Raw genomic sequence first — 23,074 nt, forward strand, 5'->3', positions numbered from 1 at the left:
AATTAGAAGTGGAGTCTGAAGATGAGACTGAATTGCTGAAATGTCATGATAAAACTTTAGCGGATGAGGAGTTGCTTCTCATGGATGAGCAAAGAAAGTGGTTTCTTGAGATGGAATGTCCTCCTAGTGAAGATGCTGTGAACACTGTTGAAATGACAGCAAAGGATTTAGAATATTCCAAAAACTTAGTTGATAAAGCAGTGGCAGGGTTTGAGAGGATTGAAAGAAGTTCTACTGTGGGTAAAATGCTATGAAACAGCATTGCATGCCACAGAGAGATCTTTCGTGAAAGTAAGAGTCAATCAATGCGGCAAACTTCATTGTTGTCTTATTTTAAGAAATTGCCACAGTCACCCCAACCTTCAGCAACCACCACCCTGATCAGTCAGCAGCCATCACCATTGAGGCAAGACCCTCCACCAGCAAAAAAGACTATGACTCGCTGAAGGCTCAGATGATGGTTAGCATTTTTTAGCAATGAAGTCTTAAATTAAGGTATGTACACTGTTTTTTTAGACATAATGCTATTGCACACTCAGTAGACTATAGTAGAGTGTAAACATAACTTTTATATGTGCTGGGAACAAAAAAAACAAATCCAATGCCATTGAGTCAATTCCAACTCACAGCAATAGGGGTCGCTATGAGTCAGAATCAACTCGACAGCAACAAGTTTGGTACAGTTTTGGTTTGGGAACCAAAAAATTCTTGTGACTAACTTTATTGCGATATGTGCTTTACTGTGATGTTCGCTTTTTTGTAGTGGTCTGGAAGCGAACCCGCAATATCTCTGAGGTATGCCTGTGTAAGGAATTCACTAGAGCTTATTTCAAAACAACAACAACAAAAATCCCTGAAATCATATAACTTCTCAATTACTTGGTTACTTTTCTGCATAACTTATTTCCCTATTCAACTGAGAGCTTCTCAAGAGTAAGGTACAACTCTTGCCCATGTTGGTATGCCCAGGGCCTGGCATATAATCTTTAATAAGCATTATCTGAATGAACAGATGGATACATCCATTCTAGATAGGCGTCACAGCTATAACAGAGTCTTTTTATGGTAGAAGAGGAAGTTTAAAGGAATGCTCTGAGCACTATGGCACAATCATGCCTTCATCTTCCCCTTGCACAGCTCTGTGCTTGACTGGTTGGTTCCAGGGCTTCTAACAGGTTCCTTCCAGTTCAAACCCCTGCTGAGAATTTGCATTTCTATCCCAGGTATACTGAATCAGACTCTACAGTTTAACAAGATCCCCATGTGATTCTTATGTATAATAAACTTTGCTCTACTAGTGGTTCTCAGAATTGGTCCCTAACCAACAGTATTAGTATTGCCTGGGAACTTGTTAGAAACGCAAATTCTCAGCCGGGGTTTGAACCAGAACAAACTGATGTGAAGCCCTGTTTGGTTCTAATGAAAAGTCTGAAAATTTACTAGCTTCCCCCTCACCCTATCTCACCCACAGTGAGAAGAAAATAAAATCTGTGGGAAAAGTGCCACTTAAAACCACACGTGGGCGCGCGTGCGCACACACACACACACACACACACACACGCACGCACGCGCACACACACACACGCACGCGCGCACACACACACACACATACGGAAAAAACTCAAAAAGCTATAAATGTCTATCCTTCTGTCACTCCAAAGTATATAGCCAGCACGCCATAACTAGAGAATAGCTGTTTAAAAGTAGTAAAAGAGCCACCGCACTTGCTGAGTATTACTGTTTACCAGGCCTGTGCTACGGGCCTTAAACATTTTCTCACTGGAATGGCAAAACACTGCTAAGGGAGTACTAACTTCACAAAAACACAAAGATGCAAGGAAGTTAACTTGTTCATTCAGCAAATATTTATCAAGAGCTTATCATGTGCCAAGTACAGAGATAGGCACTGAGGGGATAAGTGTGAAAATAGTCACAGTCTTGCCCTCTCAGAGTCATGGATAACCAATGGTCAAATGAGGATTCAAATCCTGGCAGACGTGGAATTAAATTCAACATTTCAAACACCATGTCACATTATAAGTATCTACTGCATTGAGATTTTTCATTATATACAGTTCATTTGTCAAAAAGAGAATACAACAATCCATTATTACTTTAAGTTATCTTCAACTACGGAAGACAAACGGTTATGATTCAAAACACAGTAAGTGGCAATTTTACTGAAGACAACCATCATTTCCTTCCCATCTCTATAAATGCTTCATATGAAGGGGGCAACTTTACATGTAACCCCTCCTAACTACAAGTGATTAGCCGCTAATTGGAATGAACACTTACAGAGTTGAAAACAAAATCAAGTTCATGATGGAACACTGGAATGAAAAAAATTCATGAACAATATACAATATCTGCTGAAGTCCCTATGCTTCCTGTTGTTCAATTTTTTCTTGGATTAGACTGGTATTTATATGTCAATTCTCTTTTCCTGAGCTAATCTGAGTGGGTTCTGTTCCTTGTAACCAAATCATTCCTGACCAAAACAGTATTGACTGAAATGTGTTACTCCCTCTGATATCAGAACCAAGTCTATATTCTATTTGTTATAAAAATGTTATCATTCAAAAGTAGTTTTAAAAAAGGACAAATATTATATGACCTCACTTATATAAAAAGACAAGAAAAGGCAAATGTATAGAGAACAAAGTTTATTAGTGGTTACCAGGGGTGGGAGGGAGAGGGTTAATGGTGATGGAAATATCACATTGATTAAGGGTAGGGTTGCACAGCCAATTACTATAATTGCTGTCAATAAGTTGTACATCTGTAAAAAGCTGAACTGGCAAAAATCGTGTGATAGATATTTTACAATGACCAAAAAAAAAAAAAAAGAGCAGCAGCTGAGGCTGCTTATGTACAACCTAATAATACCTTCTGGGATTTGGTTTCTTGGTTTGGAAGTTTAGGGTGATGGTTTCATGGGACATCCCAATTAACTGGCCTAATAATATGTTTAGTGCTTCTGTTCTACCTCCTAGTTTGATGCATAGTGCCTGGGGTCTTAAAAGCTTGCAAGAGGCCATCCAAGGAACAATAATTGGTCTCTATTCGCCTGAAGCAACAGAGGAAGAAGAGTCAGGAATAGGAGGATATGGACTATGTGGCTAACTGCCTCCATGCACAACTGAAGAACTGGATGGTGCCCAGCTACCATTACTGAACATTTTGATCAAAGATTCCATCGATGAATCCCGATCAAAAGGGGGAAATGCAAGACAGAATTTCAAATTCTCATGGACTCCAGACTTCCTGAAGGTATGAAAGTTGGATGAACCCTTGAAACTACTGCCTTGAGATAATCTTTAAACCTTAACCCAAAAATATCCTTTGAAGTCATCTTAAAACCAATTAATAGTTTAACTTAACTAGTAAAAAAGGTCTGCCTTGAGCATTAGGCTCTTTTACGAACTATCTATATAGAATCAAATTGACAACAAGAAGAAATATTAGATAGGAGAACCTTAAGGGGCAGTGAATTTATGTTAATGGGGGAAGAATAACTCAGAAAAGGAGGGTAAGAGTGGTTACACAACCTGAAGGGTGTAATCAGTGTCACTAAATTGTACATGCAGAAATTGTTAAACTGGTGTATGTTTTGCTGTGTATATTCCAATAACAACAAAATTAAAAAAAATTATATATTTAAAAAAACTAGTTTTAATGTGACTTTTGATTTTCTAAAACACTTCATTAATCTTCTCCTAAATCTACATGTGAAATACCCCCCATCCTGCTTCAAGGAATGAATGCAAATAGTGAGACAACTAAGCTTTCAAAATATTTGGGGAAGATCCACAGGCATAAAATTAAAATAATAGTCCCAAATGCATACCTTCTCAGATACCAGGGTCTATTTGATTCTTCATGTACTAATCAGTACAGGTAGTCCCCGACTTACAACATATCCGAGTTACAACAAACTGCACTTACAACTGGTGTTTTTTCTTACATCTTATCACTAGTAACATGTACTATATGCATTAAGATGTATCTAAGTTTATATGTAATGTTTCCAATCCCCAAAGACAAATAAAGATTGGATTTATAAAGATACTGATAATAAAAGGCAGTAATAATGAAAACTTAAAAAAAAAAGAAGTATTTGACTTACGTCAGAAGCAACTTACAATGGAGTCGTCAGAATGGAACCCCATGGTAAGCTGGGAACTACTCATATTGTGTTTAAAAGAGAAGGAAGGAAAAAGAAAAGGCTTGCGTGGCTGAACAAATTTGGAACACATTAAGTAATATAAAAATTTAGTATGAGCTTATCAATCTTTCATATGCTACTGGGCATCAGGACACTCAGGGATGTAGTATATTCATTTTCCCCATACTTAAGTCACTCTAGAACCTTTCCTCCTCCAAAGTGTATCTCGAGAAACCAGGGTTACACTAGTTTGGGGAACTAGAGGAAAACACTGTTTCAACGTAAGCTGTTCACAGTCTATCGAAAAAAGGTTATCTGTCATCATTTCCAACTAACCCATTCTGTTCATTTCTTAGACCATATTAATCTTAACACTTAGATCATGTCATTCCTGCAATACACAATATGGGAGAAGTCAGTACAACATGACCAAGGCAAGAGAGGACACTGAGAGAAACAAAGGAATAAAGGACAGATATGGTAACTACTGTAGCACAGCACACCACAGCATAGCCAATCCTGCAACAATAGAATCAGCAAACAATAATCTATGAACGGATACATAGATATGCCAAGAGGTGAGGGAGGGGGTAAGGTAACACACCCAACAGATACAAGTTTGGAGGTGAAGATTTCTAAACACGTGACTGTAGGTCCTCCTCATATATTAATATAGACAACGGAGCACACAAGTGACACAGTTGGGGAAACCTCTTAGACATAACTAAATACCTTATGGGATGAAGTTCCCAGGCTCAAAGGCAAAGGACCATAGACTTGGGGGATATCTACATCAACTGGCACAACACAGTCTTAAAGACAATGTTCTACAACCTACTTTGGTGAGTAGCAGCCGGAGTCTTAAAAGCTTGTGAGTGGCTGTTTAACATACAACTATTGGTCTCTTCTACTCCAGAGAAAAGGAGAGGGAAAAAAACTAAAGACCCAAGGGAGCAATTAGTCCCAAGGACTAACGGACCACATGAACCACAGCCTACATGACCCTGAGACCAGAAGAACTAGATGGTGCCTGGCTACCACTACTGACTGCTCTGACTGGGATTACAACAGACGGTCCCGGACAGAGTGGGAGAAAAATGTAAAACAAATGCTCAAATTCACAAAAAAGATCAGACTTATTGGTTTGACAGAGACTGGAGGAACCCCTGAGACTATGGCCCCCGGACACCCTTCTAACTCAGACTTGAAGCCACTCCAGAAGTTCACTTTTCAGCCAAAGATTAGGCAGGCCTATAAGACAAATAATAACACTGTTAGGAATGTGCTTCTTAGATCAATCAAGTATATGAGATCAAATGGGCCACATCTGCCCAGAAACAAAGACGAGAAGGTGAGAGGGGACAGGAAAATTGGACGAACGGACACAGTGAACCCAGGCTGGAAAGGGGAAAGGGGACAGTGCTGACACAATCTGGGACTGCAGCCAACGCCAAGAAACAATTTGTGTACAAATTTTTTAATTAGAAACAAATTTGCTGTGTAAACTTACACCTAAATCACGATTAAAAAAAAAAAAAAAAGAAAAGAAAAAATCATGTCATTCCTTTGCTTAGCAACCTACCCGTTGTCTTTCCCTAAAGCAGAAGAAAACCCCAATGCTTAATTTAACGTCATTATGATCCATGCGAAAGTGTGAAGAAATGAAAATATTTTTTAAACCCAGAGTAGAAGAAACACTAAAAAGATTTAAAATGGCAAAATCATGAGCTATCACAAGATAGGGGTGCTACTGCATGAAAGCCTGACACCATACCTCTGAGCGTCCACCTATCTATCTCACACTTTCTCCATTTCCCATCTACTTCCTACCTGAAAGTAGCCATAAGGAATTTTTATTTATAGAAAATTTGTATAAACTATGGTTTAAATTTTTAAAACTGGAAGAACAAAATGTCCTTCATTTCTCTTAAACTATTGTAATCCTAGATACTACCTCCCTGGCTAACGTAGCCCAGTTATCTGAATTTCCAATGACAATCAAGAGCATCTGAAAAGCAGAGAAAAACTTTCTCAGTATTTAAACTAGCAGCATTGCTTTGAAAGCAAAGGATAAAGGCAAGAAAGCCAAAAAGTGAGGTGAACAGCAGCTGATTGCCATAAGGTGCTTTAGTTCTTAAAAAGGTCTGTTTTACTTTGAGCAACATCCCCACCTTGTGGTCACCTAGGATATCGTTAATACCATCTCTTATGTTGCACTTTTCACAACCATGGGCGTAAACAGAATGTAGGTACACATAATAAATTCTCTTCATGAAATATGTACTCTTAATCAGAAAGTAGTATACCTCAAGTAACCTGAATTATAAGGTATTTACTCTATAAGTGGTTCTCTACAACTAACTAAATTTCTCTGTATCATCTGTGTTTGGGTATCTTCGATTTCTGGGTAGAGGCTAATAATATAGCTACTGGCTTTATGGGGCAATAATGAGAAAGAAACCAGTGGAATGAGGTTTGGGAAAGAAGCATAAATAAGATGCTGTTAAAAGCTTTTACCCATCTATAAATCCCACATGGATGTCTCTGAAAAAAAAAAGTCATGATGCCTCAGATTCTCTTCTTCCATTATTACCTTTTTTGAGCTGTACACAATGTGGCACAATATGCATTTTCGTTCGCGTACCATAGTGACCAGATCTGAAGCACTCAACGTCACACCTGCAATGAGGAAGTAACATTTAGTAATCTTTTTTTTTTTCCTAGATGTCTTCTTCAATACATCTCAACATAGCCAGAAACAGCATCTCCTTCACCTACACCCAACTCCTCCCCACTCTTCCCATCTTGGTAAATGGAAATTCCATTTTTCCAGGTGCCTAGGGCAAAAACTTTGGGAGTCATCCTCGACCTCTTTCTTTCTCACCCCATATCCACTCACATCAGCATATCCTGTCAGTTCTACCTTGAAACGTATCTAAAATCCAATCACTTCTCACCAACTAGCAAGTCTATTATGTCTCAGATGCATTAGCCTACTGACTTGCCTTCCTACTTCCCCTCTTGTCTTCTTCCAGTCTATTCTCCAAACAGCAGCCAAAGATTCTCAAAACAGGATTCTTTTAAAATTTAAGTCAAATCATACAACTCTTCCACTCAGTGGCTTCCCATCTCACTCACAGAAAATCCAAAGTCCTTGCCATGGGCTACAAAATCTGTCTTCTCACTTTCTCTCTGATTTCATGCCCAACCACTGTCCCTCTATCAATCCATCCCAGTCATACCCATCTTCCTTGCTATTCCTTGATCACACCAGGCATCCTCTCATCTCAGGGCTTCTTCATTTCCTGTTCCGTCTGCCTGGAACAGTCTTCCTTACGATGTCCTTATGGTTTTCACAGCTCACTCATTTCCATCAAGTATCTAAAATGTTGCCTCATCGGAGAGGCCTTCTCGGACCACCTATATAATAACATACTTTTTGCCCCAGTAGTTCCCCTATCCTCCTATTAACCAGCTTAATTTTTTTATAGCCCTGTGGTAAATTCTGTTTCCACAGACAGCCGCAACAATATCCCCTATCCCATATGCAATGTGATCTTGCCACCACTTATCAAAAGTGGAACGCATTTCCCCTCCTATGACCTCTTTTGACCAATAAAATGTGGTGCAAGTGATGCTGTATAATTTCTGAGGCTGAGCCTTAAAAAAATCTGCAGCTTCTGCTCCCACACACTTGGGACACTCCCTCCTGGGACCCAGCCACCATGCTGTGAGAAGCCTAAGTCACAGGGAGAGGACAAGCGGAAAAAACTGAGGCCCCAGATGAGCAACCAAACAACCAGGACCAACCAACAGCTTTGAGAGAGCCGTATTGGGTGTGCCAGGCCCAGATGCCAGTGAGAGACCTCAAGCAAGACCAAAGACAACCATCCAGATGAACTCTTCAAAGAATTGTGAGAAACAATAAAATAGTTGTTTTAAGCCTGTAAATTTTGGGGGGTAGTTTGTTACTTAGTAAGATATGTCTAAAAGCAGCAGCTTTTCTGCCTGACACAGTGTATAATGTTATTTGTTATTCTGTATTTTCCTCAATTAAAATATAAGTTCCACGAGAACAGGGACTTTCTACACTTTGTTCACTAGTAGAGTTCTAGGAGTCCCTGCGTGGCACAAACAGTTAAGCACTTGACTACTAGCCAAAAGGCTGGTGGTTCAAACCCACCCAGAGGCTCCTCAGGAGACAGACTTGGTAGTCTGCCTTTGAAAGGTCACAGCTTTGAAAACTGTATGGAGCAATTCTGCTCTGCACACACGGGGTTATTACCACGAATTGGAATCGACTCGATGGCAACTAACGATAGCAGAGTTGTAGCACTTAGAACGGTGTCTGGCAAACTATAGGCCCTCCATAAATATTTGTTGAATTGTACCAAATGACACTATCTTAGGTTACTAAATGTGAGACACTAACATATTTCCACGAGTCCCTGCTAAAGGTGCCCTATACAAGAATTCAGTTCCACTCTCCAAGCAGCATTGTTTTCCCCTCCGTATACACAACACCGTATAGAATACATATACTGCTTCCAACCTGGGACTGGTTACTTAGGGGACCTTAAAGCTGTGACATAATGAGATTATAAACGACCCTAGTTTAACTTGGGTAGTTCCTGGACAACACAGAAGAAGGACGAAGGAGAGAGGCATGAGGCTGTCTTCTCCTGATCACAGCACAACTGAATGCCTGAAACAGTTTTATTCAATAACAAAGTTGAAAACATCACAATAAGATTATAAGGTAAACAGACATTTGAGAAAACTGTATGTCAACCAGGTACCACAACAAACAAATATACCTTTATGGATAGGTCCAATATTATTTATGTTGCCAGTATATAATAATAATCTAATTTTCAAATTAACATAAATCACTCTGGTGCTGTATCACAGCATGCTTATTCTTTTAGTTTCCTTGTATCTTAACACTGACTTCAACTTTAATTACTATTTATATGTAGTACTTTGTTAATTCATTTAGCAAATATTTATTGAGCACTAGGCACTGTTCTAAGAGTTGGGGAACAATACTAAAGAAGATATGTTCAGAAATGTTTCAAATACTGCTTCAAGTGATGGACCATCAAGGCAAAACAGGAACAAAAACTCACAGGCAATGAAGTCAGGGAACAAGTGTGACCTTATGGCAAGAAGCAGCAGCAGTTACTGTGAAGCTTTTGTATGTTCACTCAGTTGAGAACTAAGCACTGAAATACAAACTATGCTTCTATTTAACAAAGCCAAAGACATCAACCCTGGTAAATGGACAAAGAAATAAAACTATATAATAAACATATTCTCTATCAACATTTAACCAAAGACTTTCTCTTTTTAGGAGCCCTGGTGGCACAGTGGTTAAGCATTTGGCTGCTAACCAAAAGGTCAGTGGCTGGAAACCACCAGCAGCTCCACAGGAGAAAGATGTGGCAGCCTGCTTCCGTGGAGATTTACAGCCTTGGAAACTCTATTAGGGTCGCTAAGAGTAGGAATCAACTTGACAGCAGTGGGTTTGGTATCACATTTAACCAAAGATCTTCTCTTTTTAGGAGTCCTGGTGGCGCAGTGGTTAAGTATTTGGCTGCCAATTGAAAGGCTGGCAGTTGGAACCCACCAGCCGCTCCGTGGGAGAAAGATGTGGGAGTCAGCTTCTGCAAAGATTCCAGCCTTGGAAACCCTCTGGGGCAGTTCTACTGTGTCCTATAGCATCGCTGAGTCAGAATCCACTCAATAGCAATGGGTTTGGTTTAGTTTTTGGTTCTCCTCTTTTTATTTTTCTCCTTTCACAAGCTCCATGTTTCTAAAGGTATTATCCATTAATCTGCATATTACATAAATACATTTTCATTTTCTTAAAAAATAAAAAGATGCAATTGCTAACAATCTATCTGTGCAATAAGAAAGACTTAGTATTCAAACATAGAATTGATATGATTCCAGCCAAAGGCAAAGAAACTTTAATTTGTACATCCTCACACTGGGAAAATACATGATTTCATTAAGCTTTCTGAAATACTGAAATTAGCTCACAGCCTCTAGATGGGAACCATTGCTCTCTCTAAAGGCCTTTGTCTTAGGCTGGGTTCTCTAGAGAAGTAAAACCAGTAAAGCGTATAAATATATAGAGAGAGATTTATATCAAAGAAATGGCTCACGCGATTGTAGAGGCTAGAACGTCCAAAGTCCGTGGATTAGGATAGAGGATTCTGATTCTCTTGATTCACGTAGCCGCAGGGGCTGCGAACTCAAGATCGGCAGATCAGAAAGCAGGGCTCTTGCTCACAGGCTGTGAATATTCACCAATCCCAAGACTGGCAGGCAAGATCTCCCAAGACTGGCAGGCAAGATCACAAGGCTTCTCCTGATTGATGTAGCTGCAGGGGCTAGTGAACCCAAGCTCAGCAGGTCAGAGAGCAGGACTCCGCTCACAGGCTGTGAAGATGGATGAATCCCAAGATTGGCAGATAAGCTGATAGCTCAAGTCCCAAGAACTGGAGGTCAGATGAACAGGAGGCAGCCACAGGATCCAAAATGAGCAAAAAGCCAGAACATCTGCTTATATTTGGATACAGGCCACACCCCAAAGGAAACTCCCTTTTAACTGATTGGCTACTTACAGCAGATCCCATCATGGGAGTGATCACATATAAACACTGATAATCATGGCCCAGACAAGATGACACACAATCTTAACCATCACAGCCTTAATGAGGATTAGGAGCCAAGGAAATACAAACCATTCCACTCTGCAATTTCAACTAAGGTGCTTGAGAGGTTACATTATACAAGTCAAACCAAAAACCAAACCCATTGCCGTCAAGTTGATGCCAACTCATTGGGACCCTATAGGACAGAAGAGAACCGCCCCACAGGATTTCCAAGGCTGTAAATCTTTACAGAAGCAGACTGCCACATCTTTCTCTCATGGTGTGCTGGTGGGTTCGAACCACTGACCTTTCCGTCAGCAGCCCAGCGCTTAACCACTGCTATCAGGGCTCCTTACATAAGTCAAGGAAGCGTAAATAAACAATTCAACAACTGTTATCCTCACTTTAACCACTTTACATTTTCTCCATCTCAATTAAATATACCCACCATGAAATTTTTCAACTTTTCTTCAAATAACTATGAGAAATATCTATATGACTCCTTTACTAACAACTTTGTCCTAATATCTTAAAGGAGCCTTGGTGGTGCAGTGGTTAAGACCTCAGCTGCTAACCAAAAAAGGTTGGCAGTTCAAATCCACCAGCCGCTCCTTGGAAACCCTATGGGCAGTTCTACTCTCTCTGATAGGGTCGCTATGAGTTGGAATCAAGTTGATGGCAATGGGATTTTGGTTTTTTGAATATCTTAAAAGTCCTATAATAAATACTCTCTCTAAAATTGCTAATTACTATTCTGTCAACACGATTACCATTCTCCTTAGGCAAAACCATATCATGTCTGATTCTTTTCTTTTAGACTCTCATACTTAGTCATTGAGTTCTGACAAATTTCTCTTTTTCATTTTTGTTCTCTGTTCCCCAGTGTGATAAACCTGCATGACCTAACATCAATTCTTCTCCCTCTGCTCATGCCCTCAATACAAAACCAGATCTAAACCCAAATGGTACATTAGAATCACCCACATAGTTTATTAAAAGGAACACAGTTGTACAGGACCCACAGTAGAACTTTTGAAGAATCAGAATCTCCAGAGAGGAATCTGGAGGTCACTATGCTAAGTAAATTTAGTCAGTCACAGAAGGGCAAATATTGTATAAGACCACTATTATAAGAACTCAAGAAGGTTTAAACACAGAAGAAAACATTCTTGGATGGTTACGAGGGTGGGGTGGGAGGGTGAGGGTTATTTCCTAACTAGATAGTAGATAAGAATTATCTTAGGTGAAGGGAAGGACAGCACACACTACAGGGGAAGTCAGCACAACTGGACTAAACCAAAGCTAAGAAATTTCCTGAATACAAACACTTTGAGGGACAGAGTAGCAGAGGTAGGGGTCTGGGGACCATGCTTTCAGGGGACATCTAGGTCAACTGGCATTAACAAAGCTTATTAAGAAAATGTTCTCCATCCTACTTTGGTGAGTGGTGTCTGGGGTCTTAAAAGCTTGCAAGCAGCCATCTAAGATGCATCAATTGGTCCCAACTATCTGGAATAAAGGAGAATGAAGAACACCAAAGACACAAGGAAAGTAGTAGTCCAGAGACAGAAAGGGCCACGTAAACCAGAGATTTCATCAGCCTGAGACCAGAAGAGCTAGATGGCGCCCGGCTACCACCAATGACCACCCTGACAGGGAACACAACAGAGAGTCCCCGATGGAGCAGGAGAAAGGTGGGGTGCAGAACTCAAATTCTAATACGAAGACCAGACTTAATGGTCTGACTGAGACTGGAGGAACCCTGGAAAGCATGGCCCCTGGATTCTCTAACAGCCCAGAACTAAAACAATTTCCGAGGCCAACTCTTCAGACAGGGATTGGACTGGACTGTGGGACATAAAGTGATACTTGTGAGGAGTGTGCCTCTTAGCTCAAGTAGATACAAGAGACTAAGCAGGCAGCTTCTGTCCGGAGGTGAGATGAGAAGGCAGAGAGGTTTAGGAGCTGGTTGAATGGACATGGGGAATCAGGTGTGGAAAGGAGTGTGCTGTCACAGTATGGGGAGAGGAATTAGGGTCACTTAACAATGTATGTATAAATTATTGTATGGGAAAAAAAATTAAGAATAAAAAAAAGATAATAAAAATAATTCTAATTCAAAAAAACGAATCTCCAGAGACCCCATTTTGTAGTTCATGATGCTCCTACCATCCTCATACAGGGGTAGTCACTCTAAAGTTATTTAAATTCATGAGAAAGACCACTTTCCAAATAACCACTAGTCTCATAATACTGTAGTCCATCTGAAATATCAATGTCACGAAGATCCTTCTGCAAATATTATATAACTTAAGGCTGTAAAACACCTTTCAGTGTCAAAGAACTTTAGTCAAAACACTGTCACATTATTCCATTTTATTGTGAACACAACTTGCAAAATAAGCAAGAACAGTCAGAGTGGCTGATTGATAGTAGGTATATTTGATCTCCCTAATCTTACTGTGAAAAAGGGACCTATCTTTTCATATACCTCATAACATTCTGTACAGGCAGCTGGGTGGCGCAAATGGTTAAGCGCCCGACTACTAGCCGAAAGGCTGGAGGTTGGAACCTACCCAGAGGCACCTCGGAAGACAGACCTGGCAATCTCCTTCCAAAACGTCACAGCCCTGAAAACCCTACGGAGCAGTTCTGCTCTGCATACATGGGGTTGCCATGAGTCGGAATCGACTCCACGGCAACCGACAACAACACTCAGTACAAAAACTCACTAGTGCTTAAAACATTCCGAACTTCGACATATTTAAAGCCAACTCAGATGATACGTGGCAATGATACACTGTAAACCATTCAAGAAAAAGAAGTGACCATTTTTTCTTTGTTTGTTTGGAGGGGGGCAGTACTCAGGGTTAGAATCCCTTTTCTGAACTCCACAGATGACTTTCTACGCCCCACCTTCACAGAAAACAAATGGATTTCTGGTGAACAAGATAGCGCAATGTGGTAAGAGTGTTCCGCTATGGAACAAGTTTTTGCCACCAAGGTTGCCCATTTATAGAACAAAGACATGACTGGCACTTCTGGGAGGTCCTCACTTTGCTGAGTGGGCCTCACCAAAAAGTTTCAAGTGCCCTAGATAAGAAAGGATCCTTTAACAAGCTGACAACGAGAGGTCAGGAAGTATTCTGGACACATGCACCTATGACCAGAGCTTCAAAGGTTTATTCTTGCTAGCTGTCCTTTTTGCTAGTTTTCTGAAGGCAAGTGATCGGCGGTTTCCTGTATCCAGTGTCTTTGACTAAGTGTAAGCTCGTAGGCATTTTACTCACTGGCATTCCTACTTTATATATTATTTTATTATCTGCCCTAACACAACACTTAGCATATATACACCAACCACTCTTGTATCAGTAAGCACAGGCCTAAAAGAGACAGGAAGTTAAGGCTATGACTCAGGAAAAAAATGATTTAGTAGGTAGGAGTCTAGCCTCTAGCAAATAAAGCCGTACTTATTCCCCATCACCAGACAAGAAAATGGACGGGGTATACCACAGTCTGATTCTTTAACACAGAATTAGAACCAGTGTCAGGTTACAATTCCTTACTCAATTATAGAACTTGGCAAGCATCATGCCCAGAAGGAAAAATAACTGAGAAGGAAGCTGAAATAATACCAGCTCTAAGAAGGTAATAAAAATACTAGGAAAAGTTAACACCATATAACAGAGTTAAGTCATAAGCCCAAAGGTAGCTTGTACAAACTGTTTTAAATATAACTGAGTAGCTTGTTGCATTTACTTAATAATTAAAAAGATTCGTGACATTCCTGGATTTAGCAGTATAATTTATACATACATTTTCAAGCAACCCAAAAGTCCATGCCTCACAGTAATTTATAATTCTATTGTGATATGAATTTTAATCACACTAAGCTAACAGGTGAGCCCAGTGACTGTCTAATTATCCTCAAAAAGCTTTCTTGTTCTCCACGCATCTTGTTGCTAATAGTACGTTTATTAATCTTTACCTATTTTGTACATGTATGACCATAGCAACAATCATCTTCATTACTGCTTCTTTTTATAGAATCTTTTAACTTCATGGCTAACTATACCACAGTAATGGTGTAATACAATAAAGCATTTACTCTAGCAGTTTAATTGATGTTAATAGCTTTCTAAACGCCTTTGTCTAGTTTTTAAAGACTCATTAAGTTTCCTAGTGGATTTTATAAGATTTTAGGGAGGAAATTACATGCTGCTAAAGCAGTGGTGGAGCCCTGGTGGTATAGTGGTTAAAAGCTCAGCTGCTAACCAAAAGATCGGCAGTTCGAATCCACCAGGTGCTCCTTGGAAACCCTATGGCGGCAGTTCTACTCTGTCCTATAGAGTCACTATGAGTTGGAATCCACCCAAAGACAATGGGTTAGAAGTAGTGGTATATGCAAAGTTTGGAATCTGCAAAAGTCTCTAACATGTTTTTGTATGTCAATAGCCTTATATCTACTAAAAGCTTACATACAAACTGTACAAGTGGCAGTGATATGTCTAAACATCTCAGCAAGCATGTGTTAAAAAAAATGTGCTCACACAAAATTTGCTACTGTTCAAAAGTTCAGCACTGGAAATTTTCCTGGGACTCAAATCTACTTTGAAATGACCAGCCTAAGAAGACAGCTATATAATATTCCCCTAAGTGGTCCTATCATTCCCTCCCAAAACTACACTCATCTACCCCTGCACCTTCCTAACCCCTTACACTGAAAAAGTAATGTTTTTAAAATGCAAATCTGATCATACAATTCCCTCCATTTTTCTCCCTTTATTTTAAAAAATTTCAAACATACAAAATTGTTAAGGTGATTTTAGTGAGCATTCCCGTATCCACTACCTATATTCTTTTTGTATTGCGTATACGCACACAAACATTTGCCATTTCACATATTTTATGTGCACAATTCAGTGACATTAACTACATTCATCATGTTGTCACCATCACCACTATCTGTATCCAAATTTTTCATCACCCTCAACAGAAACTCAGTGCCCCTTAAGCAACAACTCCCTTTCCTCCTCCTTCCCCCCACTATCTACATGGTACCATTAACATTTGACTATACTTGCTTTATCAGATAACCATCCATTGCCCATAGTCATGATGTATTATCCATTTTACATACTGTTGAATCTGTTAGTATGCTGCCCAGAAATTTTGTGTCTATGTTCATGACGAATATTGTTCCGTAACTTTCTTTTTAGTCTGCAATGTCTTATCAGGTTTTGAGAGTGTTCCCTCCTTGTCTGTTTTCTCAAAGTTTCTATAAGATTGATGTTATCTCTTCTTTAAATATTTGATAGAATTCATCAGTGAAATCACTGTTGGTTTTGATAATTCCATTTCTTTTATACAAGCTCATTCATATTTCCTGTTTCATCTTGTGACAGTTTTGGCAGGTTGATGTTTTTTAAAAAAAATCCATTTAATAAAACTGCCAAATTTGTTGACATAAAGCTGTTTATAATATTATAATCTGTGGTGACAAATCCCTTTCATTCCTGGTATTAGTAATTTTCGTTTTCTCTTTTTTAATCAGTCTGGTATGGGTTTATCAATACTGTTGATCTTTTCAAAGAATCAATTTCTGGCTTTGTAATTTTGTCTATTGTTTGCCTTTTTCTATTCCATTGATTACTTCTGTTACCTTTATTATTTCTTTCCATCTACTTTGGGATTATTTTGCTCTTTATTGTTGTTAATTGCTGTCAAGTCAGCTCCCAACAGAATGAAAGGCTGTCTGGTCCTGCACCACCTTCATGATCACTGGTATACTTGAGCCCATTGTTGAGGCCACTGTGTTATTCTGAGAACCTTCCAACCTAGGGGGACTCATTTTCTAGCAGTATTATCAGACAGTATTCTATTGTGATCCATATAATTTTCATTGGATAATTACTGGAAGTAGATTGTGAGGTCTTTTTTCCTAATCCATCTTAGTCTGGATGCTCTGCTGAACCCCGTCCTGGTGACCCTGCTGGTATGTGAAATACCAGTGGCATAGCTTCCAGCATCACAGCAACATACAAGCTACCACACTGCGACAAACTGACCAACAGGTGGTAGGCTCTTTATTTACCAACTTCTAAAGGTCATTGACTTTAGAATTTTCTTCTTGTCTAATGTAAGTGTTTAAAGCTAAAAATTTCTCTGGTTCAAGATAAAGTGTTCTAATGGAAGGCAGAACTCTTACCTTCCATGCAGGAGATCTGGGTTCGATTTCCAGCCAATGCACCTCTTAAGCAGCCACCCACCTGTCTTGACAACGAAGGTCTGTGTGTTGCTACGAAGCCGAACAAGTTTCACTGGAGCTTCCGGACTAAGATGGACTAGGAAAAAAGGCCTGACAATCTACTTCCGAAAATCAGCCAGTGAAAACCCTATAGATCACAATGGTCCAATCCCTAAAAGCTCATAGGTGTGGTACAGGACCAGGCAGCATTTCACTGCGTTGTGCTTGTGGATTGCCATTTGAGAAGGGATGGCATGAAAGCAGCTAGTAACAATCACCACTGCTTTAGCTGCATCCCACAGTTTTTCTTAGTAATTTTAAAATAAACTTATTTTAGGATATTTTATGATTATCAGAAAGTTGCTAAGATAGTACAGAGAGTTACCAGATGCCCCACACCCAGTTTCACAAACTATTAACATCTTAGTATGATACATTTGTCACAATTCATGAGCTAATACGGATAATTATTAACTTAAGTCTACACTTGATTTGGATTTCATTTTTTTTTAACCTAATGTCCTTTTACTGTTCCAGAGTTCCATCTAAGATACCACACTGCATTTAGTTGTCATGTCTCCTTAGGCACCTCTTGATTGTGACAGCAATCCCACAAATTTTTGTCGTATGTTCATTGTCATTCAGTTCAAAATACTTTCTCATTTCCCTTGTAATTTCTTCTTTGACCCATAGATTATTTATTTTTCAATGTATTTCCCAAATATTTATGAGTTTTCTAGGTTTCTTGATTTCTAATTTAATCCCATTATGGTCAAAGAACATGCTCTCTATGATTTCAATCCTTTCAAATTTATTGAGACTTGATTTACAGACCAGCATTCAGTCTGTATGTACTCTTGCAAAAAAATATGTATTCTGCAGTTGTTGAGTGGACATCACATCTATACTGATCTTTTTGTTGCCTAGCAATTACTGAGATAGGAGTGTTAAAATGTCTAACTATGATTTTGAATTGCCTATTTCTTCCTCTAACTGTAGCAACATTTACTGTATTTTGAAGCCCCATTATTAGGCATTAGGCACATACATATTTATTACTGTATATCTTCCTGATGAATTTACCCTTTTATCATTATGAAATGACCTCTTAAGTCTGGCAATACTCTTCATCTTGAAAGTCTGCTTTATCTGATATTATTATAGCCACTCCAGCCTTCACATGCTTACTGTTTGTATGTGTATCTTTTCCCATGCGTTCATTTTTAGCCAATTGGTATTTATGTTTTTAACAGGAGCATTTATTCCATTAAAATTTAATGAAATTATTGATATGGTTAGATTAGGTCTACCTTTTTTTTCCCCTCTATTTCCGTTGTTCTGCTGTACCCCTCCGTTTGTCTTCTTTTGATTATTTGAATAATTAGTAGAACTCACTTCAGTTTTTCTTTCTTTCTTTCTTCAATTTTTCACTTTCTTGCATCATTTTTTCCCCAATGGTTGCTCTCTAAATTACAATATATATCCTTACCATTTTACAGCATATCCAATGTTAATAATGCACCACTTTACATAAAAAAATTAGAGACTCTTCAACCATATAGGTCCATTTGCCCCCATCTTTTCTGATGTTTTACATCTACCTACAGTACGTTAGAAAAGGTACAAGATGATGCTTTTTTTTTCTTTAAGCAATCATATATATTCTTAAGAAATTAAAAGGAAAAAATAATATGCCCAAATATTTACCATTTCTTCTGATGCCCTTCATTCCTTAATGAACATCCAAGTTTCCATCTGTTAATCATTTTCCCTCAGCCTGAAGAACTTCCTTTAGCATTTCTTGTAGGGTAGATTTGCTAATAATGAATTTTCTTAGTTTTCTTTTATCTAATAATATCTTTATTTTGCCTTCAATCTTAAAGGATATTCTCTCTGGACCTGGGATTTGAGTTGACAGATTTTTTTCTTCCCCAGCACTTAAGAGATTTTCCATTCTCTTGTAGTCTCAACTGTTTCTGATGAGAAGTCAGTGGTGAATACAACCATTCCCCTGTATGTAACCTGCTGTTTTTCTTTGGCTGTTTTCTAGATTTTTCTCTTCATTTGGCTTTCAACAATTTGACTATGAGGTACTCAGTCATGGTGTTTTTTTCATCTTTATACGCTTGGGGTTTACACGGTTTCCTTTATCTTTATCATTCCTGAAGTTTGCACCCAGGTCCCTGAGGCTCTCTTCCTCTTTTTCCTCCCAATTTTTTTTTTCTATTTTCATACTGAATAATTTCTATTCACCTTTCAATTTCATTAATTCCTTCTGTGTCACCTCCATTCTGCTGTTAAGCTCAGTGTAATTTTTTTAATTCTAGAATCTTCATTTGGTTATTGCTTAACTGAACGCTCATTCTTTATGAGCATATTTTCCATTCCTTTACTAAAGCACAGCTATAAAAGATATTTTAAAATACTTTTCTGCCAATTCCAACATTATCTTCTGGTTCTTCAGGACACAGGTTTACTATCAGAATTTTAATCACCCTACTTGGCACCCTACCTGGAGCCCTAGTGGTACAGAGGTTAAGAACTTGGCTGCTAAGCAAAAGGTCAGCAGTTCAAAACCACCAATCACTCCTTGGAAATCCTATGGGGCAGTTCTACTCTGTCCTATAGGATTGCTATGAGTCAGAATGGACTCGACGGCACCGAACAACAACAATAACATGGTAGACACTGGGGCCTGCCCTCAAGTTAGAAGTCACAAAAATGGGAAATCACCCCATGCAGTTCCATTCTTGTGTCAACTTCTCTCCAGAATCCACTGACTCTCCAATGACTTCTAGTAGTTGTTTTCTGTATTTCTATCCAGATTTTATACCTATCTGGCAGGAGGGTCTGCCAGTAGGAGCTTACTCAGCCATTACCAGAACTGGACTCCCATGTTGGTACTTTTGAGAGCCTCCAGTCTGTCTGAATGGCTCTGGGCAATGCTCAAGCAGGTGGACTAGATCAAAGAAAACATGTCTCTCACCTTTGTGGTGGAGTGGAAGGCTCTAGGTTTAGTGACAACGTCGGCTGGAGTCTGAGTGACTCCTGAAGGACAGCTGCCTTTCCATGAGGTGGTTGAGCATTCCAAGCTACTTCAATTTTATCTAAACATGGGGTCACTATGAGTCAAAATCGACCAGCAGCACCTAACAACAATATCATCATCTCGGCCATACATTGAAAAAGACATTGCCCCACATGCCTATGTTTTATGCCTTAGTCTCTCACTTTTAAAGTCCTTCAGGCAACTAATTATTTAAGATACAATCCAAAACATTTAACAGGGCTTACACACAGGGTTGCCATGAGCTGAAATCGACTCGACAGCAATACATATGAGCCCCACCTAATACAACCCTTGGGAATGTGTATTACATAGGTTCGGGCTACTTTCCCCCTAGATCTCTGTGCTCCAGGCAAAACAGCATTTTCAGTTCTTCATACCTACCATGCTCCCCTCCCACCTTAGGGCTATTTCATATACTGGTCCCTCTCCCTGGAATGCTCTTAAGCCTCTTCATCTCGTTAACTACTCATCCTTCCTATGTCAGTTGTCAGTTGCCTGGGAAGTATTCTCTGATTTCTGATACTAGGTCATACTACCTCACTGTGCACACTACTCTCCTAAAATCTCGTATTTCTTTATAACATTTACCACAACTGTGACTGTATCTGGAGCTCTGGTGGCTCAGTGGTTAAGAGCTCAGCTGCTAACCAAAAAAGGTCGGCAGTTCGAATCCACCAGTCGCTCCTTGGAAACCCTACGAGGCAGTTCTACTCTGTCCTACAGGGTTGCTGTGAGTCAGAATTGACTCGATGGCAATGGGTTTGTTTTTTTGGTTTTTTTGTGACTATAATCTGAGGCAGGCAGTAAAATATGGTTCTCAACCATATTAGACCCAATATCTTCCTTTTTTCCACTAAAATGTTTTATTATTGCAATTTTCATCATACATAATAACAGAGGGATTATTATAACACTCCTCAGTGTACCCATCAACCAGCTTCCTCAATTATCACCACAGTAATTTTTTTCCTTAAAGATACTGTTTCTTACACCCTCTTTTTATTACAAATATTTTGTAACACCTCAACATTTCTGAAATGAAATTCAGAGCTACCATAGCTTACTTACACATGTAAAATTTAAAATATCAATATAATGTGGTAACTATAATAAAAAAATAAAAGGAAAGTAATTTATAATAGGTATTTCAGTATATAAATGCTTGGGCATGACTATACTAGAAGACATAAAAAACCATTCTTATACTTGCAATTACTATGAATGTGACAAGTACAAATGCATACTGATAAAAGTATGTTATACTGTTGATTAAAATACCATGAATAGCACTACTGTCTGTGATATGGTTTTCTAAAATAGTGACCAACTCTTAATAGTTTCTAACTAAGTACCACTCCTTGATTTACATGGCAACTATGCTCTGTGCAAAAAAATACTGCATTTATATGTAAAACAAACCTGGTTCTAGCCTTAGATAATTACAAACAGATTTTTCACCCATGTGAAGGTCCTCTGGGACATTCCAAAATGATGAAAAGTGTGGAACTTTTTTTTACTGTACAAGAATGATCCTTGCATTGCAGGATGTCTAACATCCCTGGCTTTCATCCAGTAAATGTCAGTGCCATCCTCTCAATCATTTTGAAACCATAAACATCCCCATGAATTTCCAAACATTGAGGGGATAACCTCAAACTCAATGAAACCACTTAAGAGTAGGGGCTATGAGCAAGGTCTCTGTAGCCTAGCTGCCTGTGTTTGAAACCTGGCTCTCTAATTCAATAGCTGTATGATCTTGAGCAAGTAATTTCATCTTTTTGTGCATCAGTTTCCACATGTATAAAATAAGAATAGTATCAATATAGAGTCACTATGAGTCGGAATCAGCTTGACAGCAATGGGTTTGCTTCGGGTTTGGGTATCAATATCATAGGGCTGTTGTGAAGAATAAACGAAAAAATCCATTTAAGGTGTTTTGTACATAGTAGGTACTCAGTGGAGTCCTGGTGGTGCAGTGGTTAAGAGCTCAGCTGCTAACCAAAAGGTCAGCAGTTCAAATCCACCAGTCGCTCCATGGAAACCCTATGAGGCAGTTCTCCCTATGAATCAGAATTGACTCGACAGCAATGAGTTTGTTTTTGGTTTAGGTACTCATTAAATCTTTGCTGTATTTAACTATTAGTGTAATTATTTGCTTAACGACTGCCTCCTCCAACAGACTAAATTCCATGATGGAAGACAGGAATGGCTGTTTGTCCTGTTCATCATTTTACTGCCTGGCACACCATCTGGTATAAAATAGGTATTTAATATTTGTTGAATGAATGAATGCAAATTAAAGATTTTTTGACTAGACAATGGATGAGAACCTTTAAAAAAACTGGACTATAACTACTATTTTAGGTTATACTGCTGGGATACTTTTATATATATACACATATATGAATTTCAGTATTTACTCTGATGACATATACATATGTAGAATATCTCTAGAGGGATACTCCAGAAACTGGTAACAGTCATTGCCTCTGGGAATAGGAGAACTAGGGGCCTGGGATGGATTTACTTTTCCTTGTAGACCTTTTTCTACTTTCCAAAAATTTAAGCAATATACATGTATCATTGTGTTAAACTTTTTAAATTAAAAAAATTAAATCTCTAATATTTTTGTAAACCTAGCAGATTTTTGGCCATAATGGTTACATGTATGGAACTTTTTTGGAATTCCAGAAATCAAGAGGTTTGACTTTCACATATTTTGAACTTTCATAACAAGTCATCATAGACTACTGTCCTACACAAATGTATCCTGCTTTTCTAGTACTCCCAACATTATAATCTCATACTGATTACCATTTAAAAAGATACAAAGAAGGTACAAGTAGCATAACTGCTGGAGTGATGACAATTTCACATTCATATACCAGTTTATAGTTTACAAAAGTTTCGTGGAAAAAGTATGGACT

At 38.8% G+C, this 23,074-nt stretch overlaps 1 protein-coding gene across 7 annotated transcripts in view; it reads right to left on the reverse strand.

Annotated features, from left to right (window-relative positions):
* ZNF106 (zinc finger protein 106) overlaps window positions 1-23,074 on the reverse strand; it is a 74,684-nt gene that overhangs the window by 46,192 nt on the left and 5,418 nt on the right. For 2 of the 7 annotated variants that reach the window (XM_023735173.1, XM_023735171.1), the window contains exons 1-2: window positions 7,411-8,382; window positions 6,762-6,847 (exon numbers count right to left, since the gene is read on the reverse strand). The exons of 1 other annotated variant lie outside the window; for it this stretch is intronic. In XM_023735173.1, the coding sequence (XP_023590941.1) occupies window positions 6,762-6,847; window positions 7,411-7,414 (90 nt within the window). In that variant the 5' untranslated portion in view covers window positions 7,415-8,382. Of the gene's footprint in view, window positions 1-6,761; window positions 6,848-7,410; window positions 8,384-23,074 lie in introns of those variants that run through there. 4 more of the 7 variants (XM_023735174.1, XM_023735175.1, XM_023735172.1 and 1 more) reach the window with 3 other exon arrangements.

Source organism: Trichechus manatus, unplaced genomic scaffold (genome assembly GCF_000243295.1).
Source record: "Trichechus manatus latirostris isolate Lorelei unplaced genomic scaffold, TriManLat1.0 scaffold00076, whole genome shotgun sequence".
Classification (NCBI taxonomy): domain Eukaryota; kingdom Metazoa; phylum Chordata; class Mammalia; order Sirenia; family Trichechidae; genus Trichechus; species Trichechus manatus.